We start from the raw sequence: 27902 nt of genomic DNA on the forward strand, positions 1-27902 counted from the left end.
GTCAGTCTGTGAGCATGGATTACTTTTGCAGCTTGTCAAAACTTTAATTTTAAGGACTCATTAGCAAGGATGAAATAGGTGAATGCCGACACAGTCAGTGGCCAGCAGGGGCTGGTGTATCAAATGATACTCGGAAATCAATCTCAAAAGGCCACAGGGAAGGCAAGTGATAGGACCCAGCAAAAGTAGATAAGGAAGAAGTTATAGGAGAGTTCTCCATCAGACTAGAGGAAGGCGAAACAGTATACAGTCATGTGCCAAATAACACCATTTTGGTCAATGACTGACTGCATATACGACGTTGGTTGGTTCCAAAGCTGACAAATGTCTGTTGCCTGATGACATTGTAGCTATTGTAAAGTAGTGCAGTGCATTACTCATGTGTTTGTGGTGTTGCTGATGTAAAGAAACCTACTGCACTGCCAGTCATGTAAAAGTATACCACATGCAATTAGGTATGCCACATGATATTAGGTAATAAATGACTGTGTTATTTCAGAATGTACTCCTTCTACTTATTTAAAAAAAAAAAAAGGTTTACTGTAAAACAGCCTCAGGCAGGTCCTTCAGGAGGTATTCTGGAAGATGGCATTATTATCATAGGAGATGACCCTCCAAGCATGTTATTGCCCTGAAGACCTTCCAGTGGGACAAGATACTGAGGTGGAAGACACTGATCTTGATGATTCTGACCCTGTGTAGGCCTAGGCTAATGTGTGTGTTTGTGCCTCAGTTTTTAACAAAAAAGTTTTTTTTGTTGTTGTTTTTTGTTTTGTTTTTTGTTTTGTTTTTGAGACGGAGTCTCGCTCTGTCGCCAGACTGGAGTGCAGTGACACAATCTCAGCTCACTGCAATCTCCACCTCCTGGGTTCAAGTGATTCTCCTGCTTCAGCCTCCTGAGTAGCTGGGATTACAGGCGCCCACCACCATGCCCAGCTAATTTTTGTATTTGTAGTAGAGCCAGGGTTTCACCATGTTGGCCAGGATGGTCTCGATCTCTTGACCTTGTGGTCCACCCACCTTGGCCTCCCAAAGTGCTGGGATTACAGGCATGAGCCACCATGCCTGGCCAACAAAAAAGTTTAAAAAGTTTAAAAAAAAATTAATACAAGAAAGCCTTATAGAATAATGATACAAGAAAGAAGATGTTTTTATACAGCTATACAATGTGTTTGTGTTTTAAGTGTTACTATGAATCAAAAGATTTTTAGAAGTTAAAAAGGTTATAAAGTTAAAAAGTTACAGTAAGCTAAGGTTAATTTATTATTGAAGAAAAAAAATTTTAGTAAATTTTGTGTAGCCTAAGGGTACAGTGTTTATAAAGTGTACAGTAATGTCCTAGGCCTTCACATTCACTCATTACTCACTCGCTGACTCACCCAGAGCAACTTCCAGTCCTGCAAGCTCTGTTTTAAGTGCCTTGTACAGGTGTGTTATTTTTTATCTTTTATATCATATTTTCGCTGTGCCTTTTCTGTGTTTACATATGTTTAGATACACAAATACTTAACCATTGTGTTACAACTGCCAATAGTACTCAGTACAATAGGATGCTGTCCAGGTTTGTAGCCTAGGGGCAATAGGCTATACCATCTAGCCTACCTGTGTGGTAGGCTCTACCATCTGGGTGTGTGAAAGTACACTCTATGATGTTCACACAACAAAATCACCTCTTAGAATGCATCCATGTGGTTAAGTGATGAATGACTGTATATGAGTCAGAGAGGTGTTAATGAGGTCGAAGGAGCAGTTAATTTGGAGTTAAGAGACCTGGGTTCTCTATCTACTGTTTCTGTTGTCTGAATATTTGGCCTTGGGCCACTTTCTTAGTCTCTTGGGGCCCTTCTTTCATTTACATATCAAAGAGATTAGAACAGATCTGTGTTCCTCAATCTTTGACTCACAAATGTCTCCTATAATAGTGTGTAATCTTTTGAATGCAGATATTTAAAAACTAATTCTGTCATTACACAGCATGTGATAAGGACTTGATTTTAAATAGTATTTATTTTAGATTGGTTTGTTTATTTATTTATTTATTTTGAGACAGAGTTTCACTCTTGTTGCCGAGGCTGGAGTGTAATGGTGCAAATCTCAGCTCACTGCCTCCTGGGTTCAAGCAGTTCTCCTGCCTCAGCCTCCCGAGTGTCTGGGACTACAGGTCCATGCCACCGTGCCCAACTAATGTTTGTATTTTTAGCAGAGACAGGGTTTTGCCATGTTGGCCAGGCTGGACTCAAAACTCCTGACCTCAGGTGATCCACCCACCTCAGCTTCCCAAAGTGTTGGGATTACAGGCGTGAGCCACTGCACCCTGCCCACCTAGGACAGTTTATTAATACTGTTTGATATTCATGCTGTACAAGAAAGATTATCTACATTTTGCTATTCAATAATTACTGATTAACTTACTTTAAATTTGTTGTGTAAGAAAAAGCATGTTTTGTTGACAAATTTTAAAAAAAACTATTGTATTTGTTTTGGAGGAGGATGAGAGGAGCTAAATGTATTTAAATGCTTTACAGCATTAAAAAAGTCAAAATCTACTTTTAATGCCTAAATTTTGGAAATTCTACGTTTTACGGTTAAAGGGTATAGTAGTTTATTTTTATAATTTTTGTATTTTTGTTCTATGTGATGGAAAAGTTTTAGGCTGCTATTTGTAGGTAACTGCCTATAGAGTTGAAAGAGGCAGTGTTTTCTTCCTCATGTATTAAAAGCCAAATTGGATTATAATCGCTAAATTTTTACCTTTTTAACATTTGTTTTTTGGTGTCCTGGAAAAACATATTGCTTGATTTTATACAATCTTTTAATTTGTTGAGTGAGTGTGGTGAATGAATTTAACTTTTGTATCTACCAAAGAGCTTTTAAAAGTACAGTTTCCCTGAAAATATGCTCCCCCAAAAAGCAAATTTAGGCACATTTATAAAATTTCTCTTTTTGTATTATTAACACAGAAAGTTTCCTGAGCATCCCATCTTTAACCAACAGCCTGTTATGTGTATAAGTTAAGCAATATGTCAATACATGACTGAAAATGAAAATTTGAACTTGTATAGTCGAAACCACACAATGATATGGGGTTTGACTGAGTGCACTGTGAGCTCACTCAGCTGGTTTCCATTAACCCTACATGTGTTAGATGAAAGGCCCTTAGAACATTCTGTTTTAAAAGTAGGATATTTACACTAATTATTTATTCATTTTTAGAAATTGATAGTGATGTCTGTTTAAATTTCACTTACTATTCCCAAGTATCTTGGAACATTTTTTATGAATCCCTGGGAATTCACCACTTATATTGAGAAATGCTTTATTAGATGATCTTGAAGTTCCATATAACATAATTTGCAAATTGATACAGACTTGTGGTTCCATCTGGTACACTTTTTCTAATACAGTGAGTCAACATTGTAGAAAGATTGTATTACTACTTCTCAGTGACAGAGACAGCTCCCCAAGCATCCTGCTTTCCATTAATAGGCTAATCATGAACTAAGTTTATGTCTGTAAACCTAGATTTACTGTCTATATGCAAATTAGTAACTTCTTTGATTAAAATAAATTAGCGTTCCTTTTGGTACTTTAATATGACTCCTAGATTTAGTATTTTAGAATTTGATGAAAAAGTCTGTGTTCACCTGTCATAGTTTTAGCACTGTATTGTAATTGTTCTTAGCTTCTCTTTTGCCAAGTTAAATAGTATGCTTTTTGTCTGTTTTCACTGTGGCAGACTTCCCCTGTCTTACATCCTGAGTATTACAGAATTCTTTATGTAACCTTGGACAAGTTTCCTAACCTTTATGAGCCTCAGTTTCTCCATCTATGAAAAGGAGATAGTACCAGTCTTGAGTGTTGAGAGGACAGAATAACAGAATAAGATCATCTATATAGTATTTAGCACTGTGCCTGGCTATTGCGAGTGCTCCATAAGTTTTAGCTGCCATCATCATCGTCATCAATTCCCAACTTCCAAACCTGTGAGCCTGTTCCTTAATAGAGGTGGGTGGGCACAGCAATTTTTTTTTCCTATGGGTTCCATGTATCAAATAGGCTCCAAAAAAGGTTTGTAAACTAAGTAATTTGACCCACATATTTAATTACTATTTTCCAGATAAATATAAATGATATTTTGAACAAATGCATTTTCATTTAAAATTGCTAAAGAATTCATGTTTTTGTATTTTTTCTTAATTCATGAATTTTTAGAGTCAAATTGACTTTTAGAGTTTAAATTCACTTTTGTTAATGTTAAAAAGAGTTCTATAAGCTTGAAATGATTGAGCCCTGTAGTCTTGATAATTTTATTCTTTCTTCTGCTTTCTTTTCCCAATTCTATTAGGCTTGTTTTTGAGGTTTGATGACCCAAACTATACGGTAAATTTAATATGCTCCACCACTTTATCTTTTTCTTTCAATTTTAATTTTAATTTTTTTTCTTTAAAAAAAAATTTAGACAGGGTCTTGCTCTGTCACCCAGGCTGGAGTACAATGGCACAATCCTGGCTTCACTGCAACCTCTGCCTCCCTGGGTCAAGGGATGCTCCCATCTTAACCGCCCAGGTAGCTGGGATTACAAGTGCTCACCACCAGGCTTGACTAATTTTTGTATTTTTTTTTTTTTGTAGAGATGGGGTTTTACCATGTTGCCCAGACTGGTTTTGAACTCCTGGACCCAAGCGATCTGCCCTCCTGGGCCTCCGAGAGTGCTGGGATTACAGGCGTGAGCCACTACACCTGGCCTCGTCCAATGTTTTGATGGTGTTTTCTTTTTTATTTCTCATGCCAGTAACTGATGGCATTCAATGATTTTTGACACTTGGTTAAAATCATAACATGAATTGATGCTAGGAGAATCTAGCATGGTTTTTCCCTATTTTGTATTGGGCAATGATAATGGTGCTTTCCTAGGGTTTGTGTATGGAAAGGTAGGTGTCCTCCTTGCTTCCAAAATTTTCTGAAATAGCTTTTTTTTTTTTTCTTTTTTTTTTCTTTTTTTTTTTTTTTTTCCTGTTCTTGAGAGCAAGTTTCACGCTGTTAACCCAGACTGGAGTGCAGTGATGCGATCTCGGCTCACCGCAACCTCTGCCTCCCTGGTTCAAGTGATTCTCCTGCCTCGGCCTCCCAAGTAACTGGGATTACATGCATGTGCCACCATGCCCGGCTAATTTTGTTGTTGTTGTTGTTGTTTGTTTATTTTTTGAGACAGAGTCTCACTCTGTCGCCCAGACTGGAGTACAGTGGCACGATCTGGGCTCACTGCAAGCTCCGTCTCTACAGGTGCCCGCCACCACAACTGGCTAATTTTTTGTATTTTTAGTAGAGACGGGGTTTTTACCGTGTTAGCCAAGAAGGTCTCGATCTGACCTTGTGATCCGCCCGCTTCTGCCTCCCAAAGTGCTGGGATTACAGGTGTGAGCCACCACGCCTGGCCTTTTTTTTTTTTCGTATTTTTGATAGAGACAGGGTTTCACCATGTTGACCAGGCTGATCTTGAACCCCAACCTCAAGTGATCCGCCCACCTCAGCCTCCCAAAGTGCTGGGATTACAGGTGTGAGCCACTGCACCTGGCCTGAAATAGCATTTATTATACTTTCATTCAGCCTCTCTTGGTTGCAAATGACAGAAACCCAACTGAAAATGGCTTAGGTAAAATGAAGAAATGACTGAAAGAGTTCCAAAGGAAAGGTTTCATGGCCAAACCTTGGAAAAGGCTCAGGGATTCAGACACCACCAGAACAATCTTTCAGTCTCCTGCCCATGGTGACGGAGTTCCCTCCCAGGTCAAGGAACAGGGCTGGCACTAGGCAGACTGAGCCATGCTCTCCTTGGCTCCATGTTCAGATTTTCTAGGGAACAGGCTTTGATGGGCCTTGTGTATGTCATACGTCTACCCTTGGACCAATCAACTATGGCCAGAAAGTTGGGCTATCAAAGTGGCCCAGCTGGATCAGGTCCTAGCTCCACATCAGTTTGGAGTGTCATGGCTCCCTGGGGAAGTCACATGATTAGAGTACAGACAGAATCATTCCCCAGAAGATTTGCAGCAGAACTGTAGCTGTTCCCTGTAACACTGTCTGCGATTCTTGGTTCCTTATACATTCTTCCAGTTAACTGCAATGTGAGTTCTTGGAGGAAGACATATTTTGTTCAATTCTGTATCTCCTGGTCTCGGACAGCATTTGTTGCAAATGTTTGTTTTATAAATGATGAACAGATGAATTCATAGAATACATTATGATATACAAAGTGGTTATGTAAGATTTTGTCGCAACTTGTCATGTCATGTCATGGTAAAAAGTGAAAAGTTGTAACAGTTTTGACCCGTTCATCTAGGAGCCACAAAATTCTGAACTTCAGTCTCTTCCTCTGTGAAATAAAGAGTATCTGTTCTGACACTATCCCCATCTAGAGAAGTGAATTTGCATTGGAAGTAAAATAACCCTATTACATGCACATACAAACTGCATGGTTTTCAAAGTTTGTTGTGTATTCATCATTGCCTCACTCGTGGACCAGACTCACGCCTGTAATCCCAGCACTTTGGGAGGGCAAGCTGGGTGGATCACTGAGGTCAGGAGTTCGAAACCAGCCTGGCCAACATGGTGAAACTCCATCTCTACTAAAAATACAAAAAAAAAAAAAAAGATTAGCTGGGTGTGGTGGTGCGTGCCTGTAATCTCAGCTACTTGGGAGGCTGAGGCAGGTGAATCACTTGAACCTGGGAGGCGGAGGTTGCAGTGAGCCAAGATCCCACCATTTCACTCCAGCCTGGGCAGCAGGGCGAGACTCTGTCTCAAAAAAAAAAAAAAGAAAAAGAAAATATGAAGTCGTCACTTTGGAGTGAAGCAGAGGGAAATATTTCCTTTCAGTGTCTTTTCAGCTTTGTTCAGAAGACCACACTTGATAAATTTGTCTTCTGGTTGGAGTAAAGGGATGTAGGGACTTTAATAGTGATTCCCACAAGTAAATCTATTCTCCAAATGAGTGATAAGATATAATCTCACTAAACATTTCACTGTGTCCTTTTTTTTTAAACCGGGTTTTAGGTTTTTGTCAAGCAGGAAAGGATTTGCGTTTGGTATCACTGTGTATGGAACAAATTGACATCCCAGCAGGATTCCTCCTGGTGGGTGCCAAGTCTCCCAATCTGCCTGAACACATCCTAGTTTGTGCTGTGGACAAGCGATTTCTACCGGATGATCATGGAAAAAATGCACTTTTAGGTGAGTATTTCATGCTTATAAAATTCCTTCCAATATGAGGGAGTTAAAATACACATTTATTTAAAACTACTGCAGAAATTTAAAAAAATATACCAGAGGATTATTTGGGGATTATATAGTTTAGTTCAATTATGATACATTTTTTTCTTTTAGTAACTTTTTTTTTTTTTTGAGATGGAGTCTTGCTCCATCGCCCAGGCTGGAGTGCAGTGATGCAGTCCAGGCTCACTACAACCTCTGCCTCCCAGGTTCAAGTGATTCTCCTGCCTCAGCCTCCCGAGTAGCTGGAACTATAGGCGCATGCCACCACACTCAGCTAATTTTTGTATTTTTGGTAGAGACGAGGCTTCACCATGTTGGCCAGAGTGGTCTCAAATCCCTGACCTCGTTATCTGCCTGCCTTGGCCTCCCAAAGTGCTGGGATTACAGGCAGTAACTTCTTAAACATTTATTTTCCTTCCTTCCTTCCTTCCTTCCTTCCTTCCTTCCTTCCTTCCTTCCTTCCTTCCTTCCTTCCTTCCTTCCTTCCTTCCTTCCTTCCTTCCTTCCTTCCTTCCTTCCTTCCTTCCTTCCTTCTTCCTTCCCTCCTTCCCTCCTTCCTTTTCTTCTTTCTTTCTTTTTTTTTTCTCAGAGTTTCGCTCTTGTCACCCTGGCTGGAGTACAGTGGCACAATCTCAGCTCACTGCAATCTCTGCTTCCTGGGTTGAAGCGATCCTCCTGCCTCAGCCTCCCAAGTAGCTGGGATTACAGGTGCCCACCATCATGCCCAGCTACTTTTTGTATTTTTAGCAGAGCCAGGGTTTCACCATGTTGGCCAGGCTGGTCTCAAGCTCCTGATCTCAGATGATCTGCCTGCCTTGGCCTCTCAAAGTGTTGGGATTACAAGCATAAGCCACCATGCCCAGGCTTTTCATTTTTATTAATTCTCAAAACACTTAGCTTAATTAAATGACTTTTTTGACCAGATATTTTTAAAAAGCATGCAATTTATCAAAAATTAGTATTTTGTAAAGAAAAGAGAATTCACTCTCTATAGTCATTGATATCAAGTCAGCTCTGATACTGGACCTGATATCAAGTCAACTCTTAATTGTTCATCTGTGGATTATTCACTTTGTAAGTTATTTGTTATTTTTCCATACCACGCATTATTTCTATCTATACTTGTGTGATGTGAATCTCACTTTATATTTAACATTAGTTCACCCAAAATAACTAGGACTATATATCTTTATATTTCTATCTATGTGATATAAAATGTAAATGACTTTATCTCAGAATTATTTTACTTTGTGATATTAGTGTCTGGGCTTTCTCACAACATAGCCTCCCTATGTCATAAATAACAGACTTGATTTATTTTGTTTTAAATAATTAAAAAGACAGCACATGAGATTTGTTGCTTTTTTACTGCTGCATGTCTCTACTGTTGTTTTTGTTTCTCAGAATTTGTCTTACTATAGATGAAATCATGTTTTAGGCACAAATATCAGTGAAAAGGAAAAAGAATAGAGCAGTGAATTCAAATATTGTATTGATCATGATGTGTATTTATTTTTGTAGCTTGATACATTCTTCCTAGTTATCTAGTGTCATCAGAAAGTCTAGCAATACACTGATCAATAAGTGAGCCTGCACACGCTTTATAGAAGTTCCTTAAATTATAGTTGAAGACTTCTCATGGTTCATAGGAAAAGAAATAATTTTCATTTTTCATAAGGCTCTCATAAAAAAAGAACATTTTTGTCCAGGCACAGTGGCTCACGCCTGTAATCCCAGCACTCTGGGAGGCCGAGGCGGATGGATCACAAGGTCAGGAGATAGAGACCATCCTGGCTAACACGGTGAAACCTTGTCTCTACTAAAAATACAAAAAAAAAATAAAAATAAAAAAAGGCCGGGTGTGGTGGTGGGTGCCTGTAATCCCAACTACTAGGGAGGCTGAGGCAGAGTGGCATGAACCCGGGAGGCGGAGCTTGCAGTGAGCCGAGATCGCACCACTGCACTCCAGCCTGGGTGACAGAGCGAGACTCCATCTCAAAAAAAAAAAAAAAGAACATTTTCACTTTTTTTTGTTTAGTGAAATTGAGCAGATGGTTTAATATAGAAGTCTAATGATAAATCTAATATGCTGGGCTAAATTAGCAAAGACGATCCAACTACTCATTTCTTTATTAAGCAGTATTTATTCAGAATGTACCGTATGACAGAAATCACACGAGGCTCTCACGTAGGGACACAACAGTTATAAGACTTAGTCCTATTCCATACAGAGCTTACTACCTAGTAGGCTATAGTAGAACAACTTCAGAAAACTTTTTAGCATTTGAAAAGCATTATCGTCTCATCTAATGAAACAGTTCAGGTGTGGCTCTGACTGTAGACAGTGAAAATCTCTCATAATGCATTTTTTGTTCAATGATTGTGACTAGAGATTCCTCTTAGAGTATGTCATAGAAAAGACACAGAAAACACCATCAGAATAATAGACTTCATAATCCTTAGAAATTAGGAGTGAGACCAAAGACCATGTGCTTTGGAGTCAGAACTGTGTTCAAATTCCAGATTTGCCACTTAGTACTTTAAGAACTGCAGCAATTATTTTAAGAACTTAAAGTTTTAGATTGCTCGTGCATATAATGGGGTCATTAACACCTACCTCCTTGCAGGGTCATAAAGATCAAATGAGATGATGTCCTTAAAGCACCCACCAAGCACAGTGCTTGGGACATAGTATTTGCTCTTGAAATGGCAGTTATTTTACTATTGTATTTATTAAATACCCTTGCAGACTTGGAACCTTGCTTACTTTCTCTAGCCTTGTAAGTGGACATAATTTTTTACTGACCACTTCTCCATGTAAAAGTGCAGTGCAACAGCAAAATGGCAGAAGGTTTTTCTTAAATAAGCACATTGTTGGGATTTTTACGTGTTTGATACTCTATTGTCCAAAAACTAATATTCATCCAACATTTCTTAAAGTGGATGATTTTCATATGCATTAAAATATAGTGGAAAAATGATTAAGCTTCCGCTATTCTAGAACCCCTGTGGATTCAAATATCAATTTGTCTAAATTTTTATATAAACTGCAGATTCCAAAGACTATGGGGGAATTGATTTAAAAATATATTTAAAAATATATTGATCTAGTTGGTAGTGCATGTGTACCAAATCTACCCTGCAATTGGAAGACTTGATTGCCAGAAAAACTAAAAGGTAATTTGGCTGAGAGTGGTGTTATTTTTTGTTTTCAATGACAAGAACTTCAAGGAGATAAAATCTCCCTTGAAGGAAGGCTAATGCTGAAGCCATACAGAGTTTTAAAAATGGACTGTAGGATTCTAATTCTTTTATGTTGTTAACTTATCATTAATGTGAAGATTCTCTCCTTTGCAGATTATTCTGACCCATGGCTTTTCTTCCTCTTCACACTCTTGCTTTTCAGCTCAGAATAGACAGAGGAAAAGATCAAACTTAACCTCGGTAGTTTGTGAATTCTAATTCTCACACTAATGTTTTCTAAACCACGTGGACCTATCAGTTGAGCCTCATGTTTTGGCACTGTTCTTGATTATTTTGGCTGAAAGGTTCTTGTAACTTTTTTCTGTGTTTTGGTTGTGGCATATCTAATTCACAGGTCAGGCAGTTTTCCAGGAAGGTGCGACAGTCAAACCAGAATGTAGTTTCCACAAAGGCAGAGACTTTGTCTGCTTTGTTTCGTGCTAAAAAATCTGGTGCCTGCAACAGTGTCTAGCACATAATACAGTATTTGTTGGATGAATGGATGGATGGATGGATAGATGGATGGATGGGTGGATGGGTGGGTGGATGGGTGGCTGGATGGATAGATGGATGGATGGATGACTTTGGTGACCTAGGCAGCCACTGGCAACCGTTTTTTGCAGGGGGAGAGGCTACTTTTTTAAGGTATTGGACAAATAGTCAGATGCTCTCAAATACAATTCATCTCTGAATATATTTTAAGTCATTTATAAAATTATATTGTTTACATGTCTATAAAGTGGCAGTAATAAGTTATTAATTCTATGTAATCGACCAGAGGTTATGAATATCTCTTCTTCACCACTGTTTCCCCAGTGTTTAGCAAAATGCCTAGCATATGGGTAGATGCTCAATATATAGTTGTTGACTGAATAATAATAAATTGGACTTCCGATTTATAAATGCTTTGAATTGATGATTAGCGTTCTGAGATTAGGATATTGTGAGATATTCTATCATTCATCTTCGTGGCTTTTCTGTTCTCTATTTATATATCTTTGTTAATTATTAATATTTATCAGGTTAGCTCAGAGGTCTGAAAAGAGTGTATCACTTCATCAGTGAATTTGTTTTCAGTTATTTACGTATAGAAATATTGCCTTTATACAATATGGAATGCCCTTTCTTATTACAACGTTTTTGTGCTTTTCATCTATGTAACAGTAAATGGGTTATGTCCTCATCAGACACAACTAGAAGAACTCACTGTTACTGTCTGTTTTTACTCTGTGTATTAAGGGGGACTGACAAGTTAATTTTCAATAAAAAAAGGCATGGCAAAAAAAAATAAAAGGCATGGCTTTTCATCTTGCCAGTTTTCTCTGTTTCTTCTTTTTTCCATGTCCCCTGTTCTAACCAGGTCACCAACATTTTTGTTTTGTTTAGTTTGTCTGAGTGAGGAATTGTTTGGATATTAGATCTGAAGGAATAATAAGCTAGTATGAATAAAGAAGTGTTAGAAAAGGAGAAATGGGAATCTCATGGTACTCCTGTCGGAAAGTATAGCTAGATCTCACAGAAACTAGAAGCTGATAGAGCCCTGAATTTGCACATCTGGCCCGTGCTCTGCTCTCCTCTTGGCAGATCAGCTTCCTCTTCATGGTTCTTGGTTCCCATACCCTAGCTTACATGTGGCTGACGTAACCCTAATTTGGATTCCAATTCTGTAAAACCTTACAAATCCAGGGTCCAGTACCACCTGCCTGACTTTTTGTGTTTATTTCAAAATTCCAGGAGAGAGATTCTGACTGTCCCAGACTGGGTCAGATGGTGGGCCACAAGCTCACCAGCTGTGACCATGGAGGCAAGTTTGCGTGGTAGAGAGGGCAGAGAACCAGGTTATCTAAGGAAGGAGTATGTGGGGAAGAAATAATAGACATTCTAGAACCAAGCTTTTTATCATATTATGTGCTCTATTTCTTTAACCATTATCTACTGTATTTATCAACCCTATTTCCTTAACCTTTTAGAAGCTAACTTTTCCTTTCCTTTTAGGGCAGCATTTAAATTATTTCCAGTCTTTCACTGTTACAAAATAACTCTGCTAAAGAAATGTGTACCTGTTTTTTTTCCCCTCTGAATTATTTCCTTGAGATTGAGACATTTTTGGGTCAAAGAATGTGAACGTTTCTATGCTGTTTAATACATAAAAGTATTGTATCAACTTACAAGGCCATTAGTAACATTGGTTTTCCTCACTTCAGGGTTTTCTGGAAATTGTATCGGCTGTGGAGAAAGAGGATTTCGATATTTCACGGAATTTTCCAACCACATTAACTTGAAGCTCACCACTCAGCCAAAGAAGCAGAAGCACTTAAAGTACTACCTAGTCAGAAGCTCCCAGGGTGTACTGTCTAAGGGACCTCTTATCTGCTGGAAAGGTAGTCAATTTCCAGGAAGAAAAGGGGAGGGAATGGAGATTTTAGAGTGGTGACAAGTGACCCATACAAGATTCGGAGTTCAGGTGGGATACAGATAAACATCTCAAGTTCAGAAGGATATCCAAAAATTTAAAGCCTTCTGGTATGTTATTTGACTTGCCCCTTACATTTTTAACAGAGACAATTCAAGTTTTGGAAAGTGCATGTCTCTGTATTTGTCTCTTGGGAAGGGGTACAGCTCTCAAGAGGAAACATGGACTCTTCCTAGCTCTTCCGTCATTTAGAGAGGACCTCAGAGTGACAGCTCCTTGGTTAGATGCCCTTTTGACTCTAGTTAATTTCTTTGGAGATTTTCGAACATCCGTATTTTTTTTCTATTTTAACTAGAGCTAAACATACTTAGAATAAACATTTATGTTCTCTTCATAATACCTGGGAAAATACACTATTAAGTTGGCAAAGTGTTATTTCTTATAAATTAGGAAGAACTTAACTTATTTATAGAAACGAATCCAGTTGAAACTTCACATCTTTATGTGCTTGATAGGAATTGACAGAAGTTCTCTTCACTGTGCTAAAGAAAAGAAGTATTTAGTTATTATTCTATTGATCAGTTTCTTAGATGCTGTGATTTTTTTCTCCATATAATAACTATCTTTTTCTTTTTGAGATGGAGTCTCGCTTTATCGCCCAGGCTGGAGTGCAGTGGCACGATCTCAGCTCACTGCAAGCTCCACCTCCCAGGTTCATGCCATTCTCCTGCGTCCGCCTGCTGAGTAGCTGGGACTACAGGCGCCCGCCACCACGCCCAGCTAATTTTTTGTATTTTTAGTAGAGATGGGGTTTCACCATGTTAGCCAGGATGATCTCGATCTCCTGATCTTGTGATCTGCCCACCTCGGCCCCCCAAAGTGCTGGGATTACAGGCGTGAGCCACCGCGTCCAGCCTATAATAACTGTGTGTGTGTATATATATATACACACACATATATATATACACACACACATATACACACACACACACACATATATATTATATATATATATATATATATATATATATATATATATATATATATATATAATATATATATATATATTATATATATATATATATATATATATATATATATATATATATATTATATATATATATATATATATATATATATATATATATATATATTATATATATTATATATAATATATATATAATATATATATTTTGAGACAGAATCTTCTTCTGTTGCCCAGGCTGTAGTGCAGCAGTGAGATCTTGGCTCATTGCAACCTCTACCTCCCAGGTTCGAGCGATTCTCCTGCCTCAGCCTCCTGAGTAGCTGGAATTGCAGGCGTGTGACACCACACCCAGCTAATTTTTGTATTTTTAGTAGAGACAGGGTTTCACCATGTTGGTCAGGCTGGTCTCAAACTCCTGACTTTGTGATCCGCCCGCCTTGGCATCCCTAAGTGCTGGGATTACAGGTGTGAGCCACCACACCCAGCCTATAATAACTATTTTTAATGTTTCTATTTGTTGTCTATACAACATTTTTCCCTGACTATGAAAAACAGCATAACATTCCAAATTACAGCTGCAGCTTTGTTTCTGAGTCCTTCACCTTAGTTTCTCTTAGTTACCTTTGAAGTAGCATTATATAGTTCTTTAGGAAATGGGTACATATTCCAAGACAGGTATCATCAGAACTTAAAGCTTGTGACCGCCGAATCATAAGCTGGTGAATAAGTCTTTGTCCTATTAAATGATTTTTCTCAGAAAAATCATTTTGAATGTCATGAATCCTAATAAAAGGGTAAAAGTAGGATAGGTATCGCCTCCCCTCCCTTTTAATTTCCTTCTTCAGCCTTGTTTTGGTTGCATAAAATATTTTTAACTTCTTAGTTAGTACTCAATGGCAATTCATCTTTCCTTCCTTCCTTTCTTCCTTCCTTCCTTTTCCTTCTTTTTTCCTTCCTTCCTTCCTTCCCCTTCCCCTTTTTCTTACTTTCTTCCTTTCCTTTCCTTTCCTTCCTTTCCCTTTCCCTTTTCCTTTCCTTTGCTTTCTTTCCCTTCTCCTTTTCCCCCTTCCCCCTTTCTCTCCCTCTCCTCTCCCCTCCCTTCCCCTCCCCTCCCCTCCCCTCCCCTCCGCTCCTCTCTCCTCTATTTCCTTTCTTTCCTTCTTACAAGATCTCACTCTGTTGCCAAGGCTGGACTGCGGTGGCTCACTGCAACCTCTCCCACCCCAGGCTCAAGTGATCTTCCTGCCTCAGCCTCCCAAGTTGCTGGGACTACAGATGCACACCACCGTGCCTCGCTAATTTTTGTATTTTTTGTAGGGACAGCGTTTCGCCATGTTGCCCAGACTGGTCTCGAACTCTTGAGTTCAAGTGATCCACCCACTTTGGCCTCTCAAAGTGGTAGCGTTACATGCATGAGCCACCATGCCTGGCCTCATTTTTCTAATAAAGAATAACATTTGTGAGAGAAGTCTCACATTTATAATAGTTGCTATTTTGGAGCTGAAATTATATTTATTTGTATGATTTATATATACACACATATAATATCAATATACATATGTGCATATATTACATATTGGAGATATGCTTTTAGGCCAGAATACAGTACTCCTCATAGAAGGTCATAGCATAGAAGGTTATAGAAAACTGCTTCCAGTCATTGTATGTATCTGATAAACTTGGAGACACTCTAAAGGACCCTCTGTAATTAACTTTGTTGTATAAAATTATTTATATTCCTTTTTCACATGCTACTTTTTGAGACGAATAGGGTAAAATTTGGTTGGAAGTTAACAGCCCCACAGGCTGTGATAGTATTTACTATCTACCTGAATCAGTACAAAGCACTAATAAAATATCATCCCAGAGGCCCATTAATACTGGCTTACTTAAAATGAAGCTTGGCATAGCATGATCAGTAACCACTTTGAATATTGGCTGTCTCCTTTAATAAGAACTGAGAATAATATTAATTTGAGCATTTAAAATTTTTCTCTACTGCCTATACATTTTTCTTTGCTTCTGTTTTTGGACCTAAATTAAGGTTGAGAAGAGAAGGTTATAGGCAGCCTAGACAGACCGTAGGTTACCGTTTTACACTTACACCAATCCCAGGTAGGATGTTAACTGGTATTGAAAGGCCTATTAGGTTTTCATAAATTATTAATGTTTTATCCTCTGTCTTACCCATAAAACTAGCATGACTATATTGGTTATGTGTATATTGCCTCTGGGAACTAGTATGTAGGGAACAAAGGTCCAATTTATTTGCAACCATTTCTTTGTCTTCTAAACAAAAGCGTTGCATTCACTAGTTTAAACATTCTGTTGGAGTCAGGATGGGGAAGGGGATCTCTAATTAGAGAGGTGGCTGCCACTTAAGGAGCAGCAATTAATTTAGAGATTTTATGGATTGTGTCCCCATCACCTGTTTTAACAGAACATTGGTCACTTCATACAGTGTAATTTTTACTCTTTTCCAGAATGTAGAAGCCGACAATCCTCTGCTTCTTGCCACTCTATTAAACCAAGCTCTTCAGTGTCATCAACTGTGACCCCAGAAAATGGGACAACTAATGGATACAAATCAGGATTCACTCAGACAGGTATGGGGTATTTTTCTTTTGGCATTTCAAGCATCACATGTATATTTAATGAGGCTTTTTAAAGTATATATTTACTGCTGGCTGGTTTGAATAGAGAGATTTCAAAATAAAGGTATTACTTGAGTTACTATTAGAATTAGAACTCAGCCTTGAGATGGGTTAATCCGTGAATGACCAGAACCCAAGTCCTCACAGTCCTGACAGTGGTAGGAAATTTAGCTGAAGCCTAGGACCTCATTCTAGGGGAAGACTGACCGTAGGCAGTAAGTGGAAATCTAGACATGAGGGAAGTCTGCATCATAGCCATCCAGTGGCAAGTATTGGAGACACAGTTATGAAGACTGGAGTTCCAGGGTAGGGCTCTAGCTAAGCCCACAGAACATCATAGGGAGTAGTGCACCAACTGGGATACAAAATAAGGTCCCAAGCTAGGATTGTGGATCACAACGGATGAATCCAGGATCTAGTTTCTAGTGGTACAAAAGAGGCACTGGTTGTGAGTAACTAGATAAAATCTTAGTGCCTGAAACTAGGTCACAATATCAGGACAGGATCAGCAGAATGACTGATCGTACTGAGCAGATAAGCTACTAGTCTGAGGCTTCTAAAAATTCCTCCAGTATAGAGCACTGGCCCAGGCCCTGAGGCCAAGATAAGATTCCAGGTGGCACTTCATGGTTCCAGGTGGCCAAAGGGCTGGAGGGCTTTACCTGAAGAGATCACTGCAGATAGTATTTGAGAAAATTACTCAGAACCAGCCTTGGTTATATCTTAGGCAAGAAGGAAAGTATTTTAAAAGACTTTGTGAATTTTTTTTCAGTTGACTTGTTTTTTGTGGAGTACATTTTACTCGTCTGATACACAAACTTCATAGCATATGTACTTTGCCAGTGTTAACCACAAATTGAGAAGGAGGTGGTCTTCACTTGCTACATAGCATTCCTCTTTCAAATTAATGTGAAATTCTGATGAGCGGGTCAATTGTTTCTACTTATTTTCAAGATAGAAGTGATTATTAGAATATATTAGCAGCAGCAGCAATGATAATAAGGCTAACTTTCTTTGGGACATTTCTTGCTATGTGCCTGTACTAAGCTAAGCCCACCTCTTCCTGGATTGTAAAAAGTTTGGCTCTTAAATTGCGCGGGAGATTTAGATAGAGGCTCTGATCTAAGAGAATAGACCACTTCTGTTTAGAATAAATGAGAGAACATAGTGTCACCACGTATTCAAGAAAGAAACAAGTTAGCATTTGGCTCTGGCCATTGAAAGAATAGCCTTCATTACATTAATGACACACCTGCATGTCTCTCTTAGAATATCATTTTTGTAATTTGATTGATCCCATAGTATATGTTATGCTGTGAAATATAATTTTTAAAACCACAGTATTAAAAGCTAAGATTTACTTCATTACAACAAAAACATACCAAGTGTTTATTTTGTTTTAAGAACCTTATCAGATGCTATAAGGCAGGGTTTCAGTACTCGACTGATGTCTGCAATGACTTAAAAAACATTCATGGCTGGGCATGGTGGTTCACACCTGTAATCCCAGCACTTTGAGAGGCTGGGGTGGGTGGATCACTTGAGGTCAGGAATTCGAGACCAGTCTGGCCAACATGGCGAAACCCCGTCTCTATCAAACATACAAAAATTAGCCAGGCATGGTGGCATGCGCCTGTAATTCTAGCTACTTGGCAGGCTGAGGCACGAGAATTGCTTGTACACAACCACGAGATGGAAGTTGCAGTGAGCTGAGATTGTGCCCCTGCATTTCAGCCTGGATGATGGAGTGAGACTCTGTCTCAAAAGAAAAAAAAATTATATAAGGGATTAAAGAACAATAAAACAAGGCCAGGCACAGTGGCTTATGCCTATAATCCCAGTACTTTGGTAGGTAGGCCTAGGCGTGTGGATCCCTTGAGCTCAGGAGTTCGATATCAGCCTGGGCAACATAGCGAAACCCCGTCTCTACTAAAAATACAAAAGTCAGCCGGGTGCTGTTGCAGTGAGTTGAGATACTGCCACAGCACTCTGGCCTGGGCAACAGAGCCAGACCCTGTCTGAAAAAAACAAAAGAAAAAGAACAATAAAACATGTAACCTTTCCTAAGAGGGAGAGATAGGTATGTAAATAAGCAGTTGTACCTGAAAATAATGACAAGATATTAAAATGTTAATAAGAAGTAATACAATTTTAATTCTACCAGAAAATATACTTTGTAAACAAATTTTGCTTTGAAAGAGGAAATCAAGATTCAGGCTTTAGCAAACGCTCCCCCAGTTGCCATCATGAGACATAGGCCAAGAGCAAGGGGAAGGCACTGACTGACTCACCGTGAACACAGTGGCCAAGTTTTAATGCTCACATTCTTTTGTGTCCCTGTGAGGATGTAAGTGGTAATTTGACCATGAAAATTAGTTATTAACAATTTCAGATGCAACTTAGAAAATTTAATAAAAGAAAGTGCCTTTATAAGTGATGCTTTGTATCTAAAATTTTGTATTAATGAATTATGTTTATAGATTCTTCAATAATTTCTTTCTTCTGACACTTGAACATAATCGACTGTAGAAATTTCATGTTGGCATTATGATACCATCACAAATGTTAGCATGTGCAGCACCTCCTTAACTGATTGATTGAGGTTCACTTTTCTATAGGAGATTGTTTTCTCCCTAATCTTAATCTGCAGTCAGTGACTATCTGTAATCAACAGTTTTTAGCCTCAAGTATGGGTACACACATTGTATAGTATTTGAAGAAGAGTTTAATGCACTATTTGCATGCCTTTGTCTTGAGTTCTACCTGCTAAGCTATATATATTCTGTTCTGGCTGGGTTACCACTTATTGCTTGCATATTTTCTCTTAATATTTTCTTCCTTTTTTTTTTTTTGATATGGAGTCTCACTGTAATGCCCAGGCTGGAGTGCAATGGCACTATCTCGGCTCAGTTCAATCTCCACCTCCTGGGTTCAAGTGATTCACCTGCCCTAGCCTCCTGAGTAGCTGGGATTACGGGCGCGTGCTACCACACCTGGCTAATTTTTGTATTTTTAGTAGAGACGGGGTTTCACCATATTGGCCAGGCTGTTCTCAATTCCTGACCTCGTGATCTGCCCGCCTTGGCCTCCCAAAGTGCTGGGATTACAGGCATGAACCACTGCATCTGGCCTTCTCTTAACATTTTCATGTAATTGCTAATTCAAATTTTGGCCACCAATCTCAGTGAAATATTTTATCATTTTTACTGAAGGGGGCTATATTTTTATCTACCTGCATTATAAACGTGACATACACATATATGATGTTTAATTGGGATAAGAGTTCAGGAATAGATGAAAAATGCATTTGTCTAACTCAGGATCTTGAAAATTTCCAAGTTTTTTTATAAAGGCTTTATTGTTTTAATTCTTGCAGTTAAGTCTATGAGTCATTTTGAGTTAATTTTTGTGTAGTGTGAAATGAAAGTTTAAATTCATCTTTTTCATGTGTGGATATCCAGTTGTACCAGCACCATTTGTTGAGCAGACCGTTTTCCCCTCAGTGAATTGCATTTGTCAGATGACTCTAAATATAAGGATTTGTTTCTGGAAAAATTGATAAAATGGGCCTCATCAAAATTGAAATCTTTTACACTTCAAAAGTCAGTTGACTCTAAATATAAGGATTTGTTTTTGGAAAAATTGATAAAATGGACCTCATCAAAATTCAAAACTTTTACACTTCAAAATTTTAAGGATAAAGAAAATATGGTATATATACACAATGGAATTCTATTTAGTTGTAAAAAAAAGAATGAAATCCTGTCATTTGAAGGAACATGGATGGGACCGGAGGTCATTATGATAAATAAAATAAGCCAGGCACAGAATGACACATAACACGTGTTCTCACACGTGGGAGCTAAAAACAGTTGATTTCATGAAGACAGAGAGCAGAATGATGGTTACCAGAGGCTGCAAAGGGTGAGGAGATGGGGATTAAGAGAGGTTGGCTAATGTGTACAAACATAGATAGAAAAAATAAGTTCTAGTGTTTGATAGCAGAGCAGCATGACTATAGTAACCAATAATATATATTTTTAAATAGCAAGAAGAGAAGATTTGAATGTTCCCATTACACACAAAAAAAAGATAAATGTTTGAGGTGATGGATACCCTACTTACCCTGATTTGATCACTACATATTGTATGCATGTATCAAAATATTATCTGTACCCCATTAATATGTACAGTTATTATCTGTCAATAAAAAGACATCATTAAGACATGAAAAGACAAACAACAGAGTGGTAAAAATATTAGCAAAACACAAATCTAATAAAGTATTAACACCCAGAATTTACAAAAGCTCTTACACAGCTTAATAATAAGATGACAATGCAACTGAAATATGGGCAAAGGATTTGGAATAGACATTTCTTCAAATAATATATACAAATGGCTGGGCCGGGCGCGGTGGCTCACGCCTGTAATCCCAGCACTTTGGGAGGCCGAGACGGGCGGATCACGAGGTCAGGAGATCGAGACCATCCTGGCTAACACAGTGAAAACCCGTCTTTACAAAAAAATACAAAAATTAGCCGGGCACGGTAGTGGGCGCCTGTGGTCCCAGCTACTCGGGAGGCTGAGGCAGGAGAATGGTGTGAACCCAGGGGGCGGTGCTTGCAGTGAGTGGAGATCGCACCACTGCACTCCAGCCTGGGTGACAGAAGGAGACTCCATCTCAAAAAAAAAAAAAAAAAAAAAAACTAATAAGCACATGAAAAGATACTCAATATCATTAGTCAGGGAAATGCAAATCAAAACCATAATGAGGGCCAGGTGCAGTGGCTCATGCCTGTAATCCCAGCACTTTGGGAGGCCGAGGCAGGCAGATCACCTGAGGTCAGGAGTTTGAGACAGACCAGCCTGGCCAACATGGTGAAACCCCATCTCTAGTAAAAATACAAAATTGCCTGTAATTCCAGCTACTCAGGAGGCTGAGGCAGGAGAATCACTTGAACCCGGGAGGTGGAGGTTGCAGCGAGCCGAGATTGCACCATTGCACTCCAGCCTGGGCAAAAAGAGAGAAACTCCATCTCAAAAAATAAAAAAAAAAATAGTAATAAATTACCACTTCACATCCTCTAGAATGGCTATCATAAAAAAGACAGTAACAAGTGTCTGTGCGTGTGGAGAAGTGGGAACCATTATACACCACTGATAGGAATGCATTGGTAAAATGCGGCAGCCATTTTGGAATACAGTTTGGCAATTTCTCAAAAAGTTGAACATAAAGCTACCATACAACCCAGCAATTCCACTCCCAGATATCTACCCAAGAGAAATGAAAATATATGTTCTCATAAAAACTTGCATGCAAATGTTCATAGCATCATTATTCGTTATAATAAAAAACTAGCACCAACTAAATGTTGATTAACTTGTGAATGGCTAGACAAAAATGTAATGTATCCATATAATGGAATACCATCCAGCAATAACTAGAAACAAACTGTCGAGACAAGCTGCATCATGGATGAATCTCAAAAATATTATGTTAAGTGAAAGGAACCAGCTGAAAGAGACCACTTATTGTATGGTTCTATGTATGTGAAATGTGCAGACAAGGCAAATTTATAGAGGAAGGAAAGAAGATTAGTGCTTGCCTGGAGCAGGGAGTGGGAATAGAGATGAACAGAAAATGGGGTATGAGCATTCTTATTAAGGGGACGAAAATGTTCTAACGCTGATTTATGGTGATGGTTACACAACTTGGTAAGGTTACTAAAAATCATTGAATTGTATACTTGAAATGGGCAAATTTTATACATAGATTATACCTCAATTAAGCTATAAAAATAGATTAAAAAGCTGCTCTGAGAAAATTCATAATCCTTCGGGGTGGTACTGTTTCTCTTTCAGTTTAATACAATCTAATTTATTGAATATCTACAGTGGGGTGAGCACTTTTTCAGAGCAGATGGTAAACAGCGCAGGGCTGGGAGTCAGAGTCCTGCTATTAAGATACTGTACCTGACATATATTGTCTGACAATTGGGATAAGCCAATCAATTTTTCTGTGCTTCGGTTGCCTTTTCTTATTTGCAAAAACTGAAATTAACAACACCTGTTTTGCAACTTTGTGAGGAATGACTTAGCCTTGCTACCACACTTCTGCTTGTGTGACACTGTTCCCTGTTATAATGAGTTGCGAACCATCTATATTCTCTTATACACTAGAAGCTTTATGTGCTTTTTGTTTATCTCTGTATCATCCAGACAAATACCTGGAAATAAATGTTATTTGAATTCTGTTTTTATTTAAATTAGATCTTAGCATTTGGGGATTATTAATTTAGTCTTTATTAATAGTACTGGTATGTACTGTTTTCTAAATGAAGATAATATGCTCATCTACCATTAGAAGAACACATGTTTTATCCCCTGGCTTGTGGGGAAGCGTAGGGGTGAGCCTCCTAAGCTCTGCCCGTCACTCATAGTATGGCTTTTAGGAAGATTCTATGAAGCAGGGAGGGCCACTTTATGATTTTCTTGGGCCCTAGGTATCTTTGCCTATGTGGGCTCTTCCTCTGTAGAAAAACATGTAAAATTATGTTTTATAACTGTCGGTATAAGGTGAATATATTATCATTATATGTAAAGTCCGGCACGGCGGCTCATGCCTGTAATGCCAGCACTTGGGGAGGCCGAGGCGGGCGGATCACTTGGGCCCCCAAATTCGAGACCAGCCTGGGCACCGTGGTAAAATCCTGTCTCTACAAAAAATATAAAAATTAGCCAGGTGTGGTGGCAAGCATCTGTAGTCCCAGCTACTGGAAAGGCTGAGGCAGGAGAATTGCTTGAGCCCGGGAGGCAGAGGTTGCGGTGAGCCAAGATTGTGCCACTGCACTCCAGCCTGAGCAACAGGAAAAAAAAAAAAAAAAAAAAGACAGAAAGTGTTGATCATAAAGGAAAAGACTGATATTTTACTACATTAAAATTATAACTTCTAACTATTAGGAGTCACCATAGAGTAAAAAAACAAGCCATAAATTGGGAGATGATATGTGTAATACATAAAACTAACAAAGAACTAGTATCCAGAACATATAAAGAATACTTACGGGCCAGGCATATGGCTCATGCCTGTAATCTTCACTCTTTGGGAGGCTGAGGTGGGAGGATCACTTGAGCCCAGGAGGTTGAGGCTGCAGTGAGCTATGATCTTGCCACTGCACTCCAGCCTGGGCAACAGAGCTAGGCTGTATCTTAAAAAATAAATAAAAAAAGAATACTTATGAATTAATAAGAAAAATATGTCAGAAATAGCAGAAACTTCAATGGGCGCTTCACAAAAGAGAATATCCAAGTGGGCAATAAATACATGAAAAGATGATTAACCACTTTGGTAATCAGGAAAATTAGATTAAAAATACGAGGGTACTATATTCAGATCCCAAATTGGCAGTGAATTTAAGTGTGACAAATAGTTGATGTTGGCAAGGATTTCTTTCTTTTTTTTTTTTTTTGAGACGAAGTCTTGCTCTGTCGCCCAGGCTGGAGTGCAGTGGCGCGATCTCGGCTCACTGCAAGCTCTGCCTCCCAGGTTCACGCCATTCTCCTGCCTCAGCCTTCCGAGTAGCTGGGACTACAGGCTCCTGCCACCTCGCCTGGCTAGTTTTTGTATTTTTTTTAGTAGAGACAGGGTTTCACTGTGTTAGCCAGGATGGTCTCGATCTCCTGACCTCGTGATCCGCCCACCTCAGCCTCCCAAAGTGCTGGAATTACAGGCGTGAACCACCATGCCCAGCCAGATGTTGGCAAAGATTTCAAGCAATAAGAACTAATATATACTGCTGGTAGGAGTGTTAATTGATACCAAATCTCTGTAAGTAAGTTGCAATACATAGTAAAGTAGAAAATACGCATATTTTCTGATCCAGCTGCTCCATTATAAGGAAGCTTTTGTATATGTGCACCAAGAGGTATGTACAAGATTGTTCATGGCAGTGTTCTTCACAGCCACCTTAAACAGGAAACAACTAAAGTGTTCATTAAAAATAGAATGGGTAGGGCGTTCATATAATGAAATAGCATATGACAATGAAAATGAACAGATTGCCTACCCCTAGCACTACAGAGGAATCTTACAAAGATGATACTGAACAAAAAAGTCATTCACGAAAGACTCCGTCCAATATTATTTCATTTCTATTACATTAAAGAAAGGCAGAACTAAACTATTAGAGGAATGCATACAAAACACAGTGATTACCTCTGGGCAGAAGGAGGGAGCTGGGATGGGGAAGAGCACGCAGGAGGCTACCAGCGGCTGACAGTATTTTGTTTTGTATTTTTTCTTTCACTTGAATGGTGGTTTCATAGATATTTACCTTGTGGTTATTCCTTAAGCTATAAATAAATGTTTTATGCACTCTTCTGTATTATGATACATCTCAATGAGAACAAAAGGGTGGATTTACCACCCCCGCCCCACCCGCCACCAAACTACATACATGTACTAATGTATGTAGTCCTTATACTTTGATAGCAAGTAGTATCATAGGCAGGGATGCTATGGCGTAATAATAATGTTTGAGTCTTTTGAGTTTTTCTGTTTCCCACTGTGGTGACTGCACAGTGGGATTGTTGCTGTCATAGTAATCTCTCATAACTGACCTTACTGTCTAAGAAGCGAGTGGGCAGGAACAACCCTAAATGGAACTCTGTAAGTGTCCAACACTTTTCCTTCCCCGTCCCCCACCATGGCTTCCTTTCCTTTGCCTTCCAAGAGTTTAGAGTTTTCTTGCTGCCCTCTGTGTGTCCAGAATATTTTGTGATCTGCCACCCCCTAACCTAGGCCTTCCCTGCTCACACAGCCTATCACTTTGTTTCCATTTCCCCCAGGACTCCTCCTCTGTCCCTGGTGATGGCTGTTTAAGAAGCAGATTTTATGGGAGTGTATCGTTCAACTGTCCCTAAGATGTGGCCGTGTCTGTTTCCTTCCACTTTGTGTCCTCCTTTGGGCATTTACCTTCCCCCTTCCCTCTCTAGGTGCATCAAAAGTTCCTCCAGCGGCCGGGCGCGGTGGCTCAAGCCTGTAATCCCAGCACTTTGGGAGGCCGAGACGGGTGGATCACGAGGTCAGGAGATCGAGACCATCCTGGCTAACACGGTGAAACCGCGTCTCTATTTAAAAAAATACAAAAATCTAGCCGGGCGAGGTGGCGGGCACCTGTAGTCCCAGCTACTCCGGAGGCTGAGGCAGGAGAATGGCATAAACCCGGGAGGCAGAGCTTGCAGTGAGCTGAGATCCGGCCACTGCACTCCAGCCTGGGCGACAGAGCAAGTCTCCATCTCAAAAAAAAAAAAAAAAAAAGTTCCTCCAGCATGATTTTCCAAATTTAGTTTCCTATGAATACTCAATTAATGCTTTTATAAAACAGTCTCTTTTTTTTCCAAATATGGTGGGAACGCTTTGGCAAATTTGCCTGCTTCTAGCCAGATACTGAGAACACGCAGGCTTTTCCTTTACACAGTAAACTCCTTGAGGGTAGGGATTATTCTCCTACTGCATTCCCAGAGCCTAACATAGTACCTGGCATGCTGAAGAGGCTCAATAAATATTTGATGAGTTCATGGATGGGAGAGAGAAGGAACACAATGATTACTCCCCTCTGAGACAGGAGAGGAGGCTAAGGGTTATGCATGTGCTTGTGAGACTTCTATTCCTACTAAGAGAAAATGCAACCCTTTAGTAAGCATGAGGAAGAATATCCCACTTTGTGGAAGTGAAGAAAGCCATAAGTAATAATAGTGAAGTCATTTTCACTTATTATGCTAGCCAAAATATTTTATTTCAGTGATAAAATGCAGTGCTGGTAAAACTGACACTCTCAGCCAGGCTGGTAAATGTGAACAGTGGTGTGACCTTATAAGAAAGCAGTTTGGCGGCCGGGCGCGGTGGCTCAAGCCTGTAATCCCAGCACTTTGGGAGGCTGAGACGGGCAGATCACAAGGTCAGGAGATCGAGACCATCCTGGCTAACACGGTGAAACCCCGTCTCTACTAAAAAAATACAAAAATCTAGCCGGGCGAGGTGGCAGGCGCCTGTAGTCCCAGCTACTCGGGAGGCTGAGTCAGGAGAATGGCGTAAACCCGGGAGGCGGAGCTTGCAGTGAGCTGAGATCCGGCCACTGCACTCCAGTCCGAGCGACAGAGTGAGACTCCGCCTCAAAAAAAAAAAAAAAAAAAGAAAGAAAGAAAGCAGTTTGGCAATATGTAACAAGAACATTAAAAATATTTACACCTTTTGCTATGATAATCCCACTTTAGAGGGCCTAACCAAGAAAATAACCAAAATGGAGAGTCAAGATATTCACTGCAGTTCCCTTTATATTAATTAAAAAGGAAAAGCAACCTTAGTGTAGAAACAGTTGAGCAAGTCGGGACATATGCACATGATGAAGATGCTAAAAAAGATCATTATGAACCGTGCAGCCACATAGGAAATAATTCTGTTAAGCAATAAAAGTAAAATTGAAATAATTTTTTGTCATATCATGTAAAAAGATAATGTGGATAAAACATAGAAGGACATGTACTAAAAGAAAAAAAACTGGTTTGTGGGAGAAATAAGATTTTAGCATGGTGGTTTCTATTTCTGAATTTTATGTTATAATTTTCATAAACATAAAAATTCTCAAGATTAATCCAAATGTATAGGTTAGTAGAATATGTCTGCTTTTTACTGATCTCTCGTCAGCTCTTTGCACGTGTAGAAATAAAGACCAATACCTAATGTAGGCAAGTTCAAGATACAAGTAGATGATAACATAACTTGAATTTGAACTTTCTGCTCACTGCTGAACAATTATATTGGGCAATTACTGGGTACTAGGAGATGAGAATACAAAGATGGTATTGAGCTCTACCTAGAGTTCTGTAAAATGCTCACGTATGTCAGATTTCAAGAGCAGAATCGGGGTAGTAGGAACAGGAAAACAAAGGGAGAACACCACGGTCATAGAATCAGTAGCAGATCAGCTCAACATTTGCTCCTGGCCCAAATGGAGAAAAGAGGCTGGATTTACCCTCCGCCCTGGAACAACTACAACAACAAAATACAGACAAAAATACATTAAAAAATTTAAATGCACCGTATATCAGGCAACAAAGAATAGATGCCTGAGAGATGGGAAACAAACAATGTAGTCTTATGATTGCCCTTGCTGTCTTCACAATTTCTAGACCATGATATAGGGAAAGGAAAGTGGGAGAACCCAGCAGACTCCTTAAGTCAAGTAAAAGGAACTGAGAGGGGAGACCAGGGCAGCTAGAGTTCACAGGACCAAGTACCAGAGGGAAGAGAGCTGTGCCGAGAAGAGGG

General features: G+C 39.2%; 1 protein-coding gene across 1 annotated transcript in view; it reads left to right on the forward strand.

Moving 5' to 3' along the window:
- The window catches only part of GREB1L (GREB1 like retinoic acid receptor coactivator), a 162907-nt gene that overhangs the window by 26686 nt on the left and 108319 nt on the right, over nt 1-27902 (forward strand). Inside the window, exons 7-9 of the mRNA XM_010354886.2 lie at nt 7054-7230; nt 12720-12896; nt 16400-16522. Of these exons, the coding sequence (XP_010353188.2) occupies nt 7054-7230; nt 12720-12896; nt 16400-16522 (477 nt within the window). The remainder of the gene's footprint in view (nt 1-7053; nt 7231-12719; nt 12897-16399; nt 16523-27902) is intronic.

Source organism: Rhinopithecus roxellana, chromosome 21 (genome assembly GCF_007565055.1).
Source record: "Rhinopithecus roxellana isolate Shanxi Qingling chromosome 21, ASM756505v1, whole genome shotgun sequence".
Classification (NCBI taxonomy): domain Eukaryota; kingdom Metazoa; phylum Chordata; class Mammalia; order Primates; family Cercopithecidae; genus Rhinopithecus; species Rhinopithecus roxellana.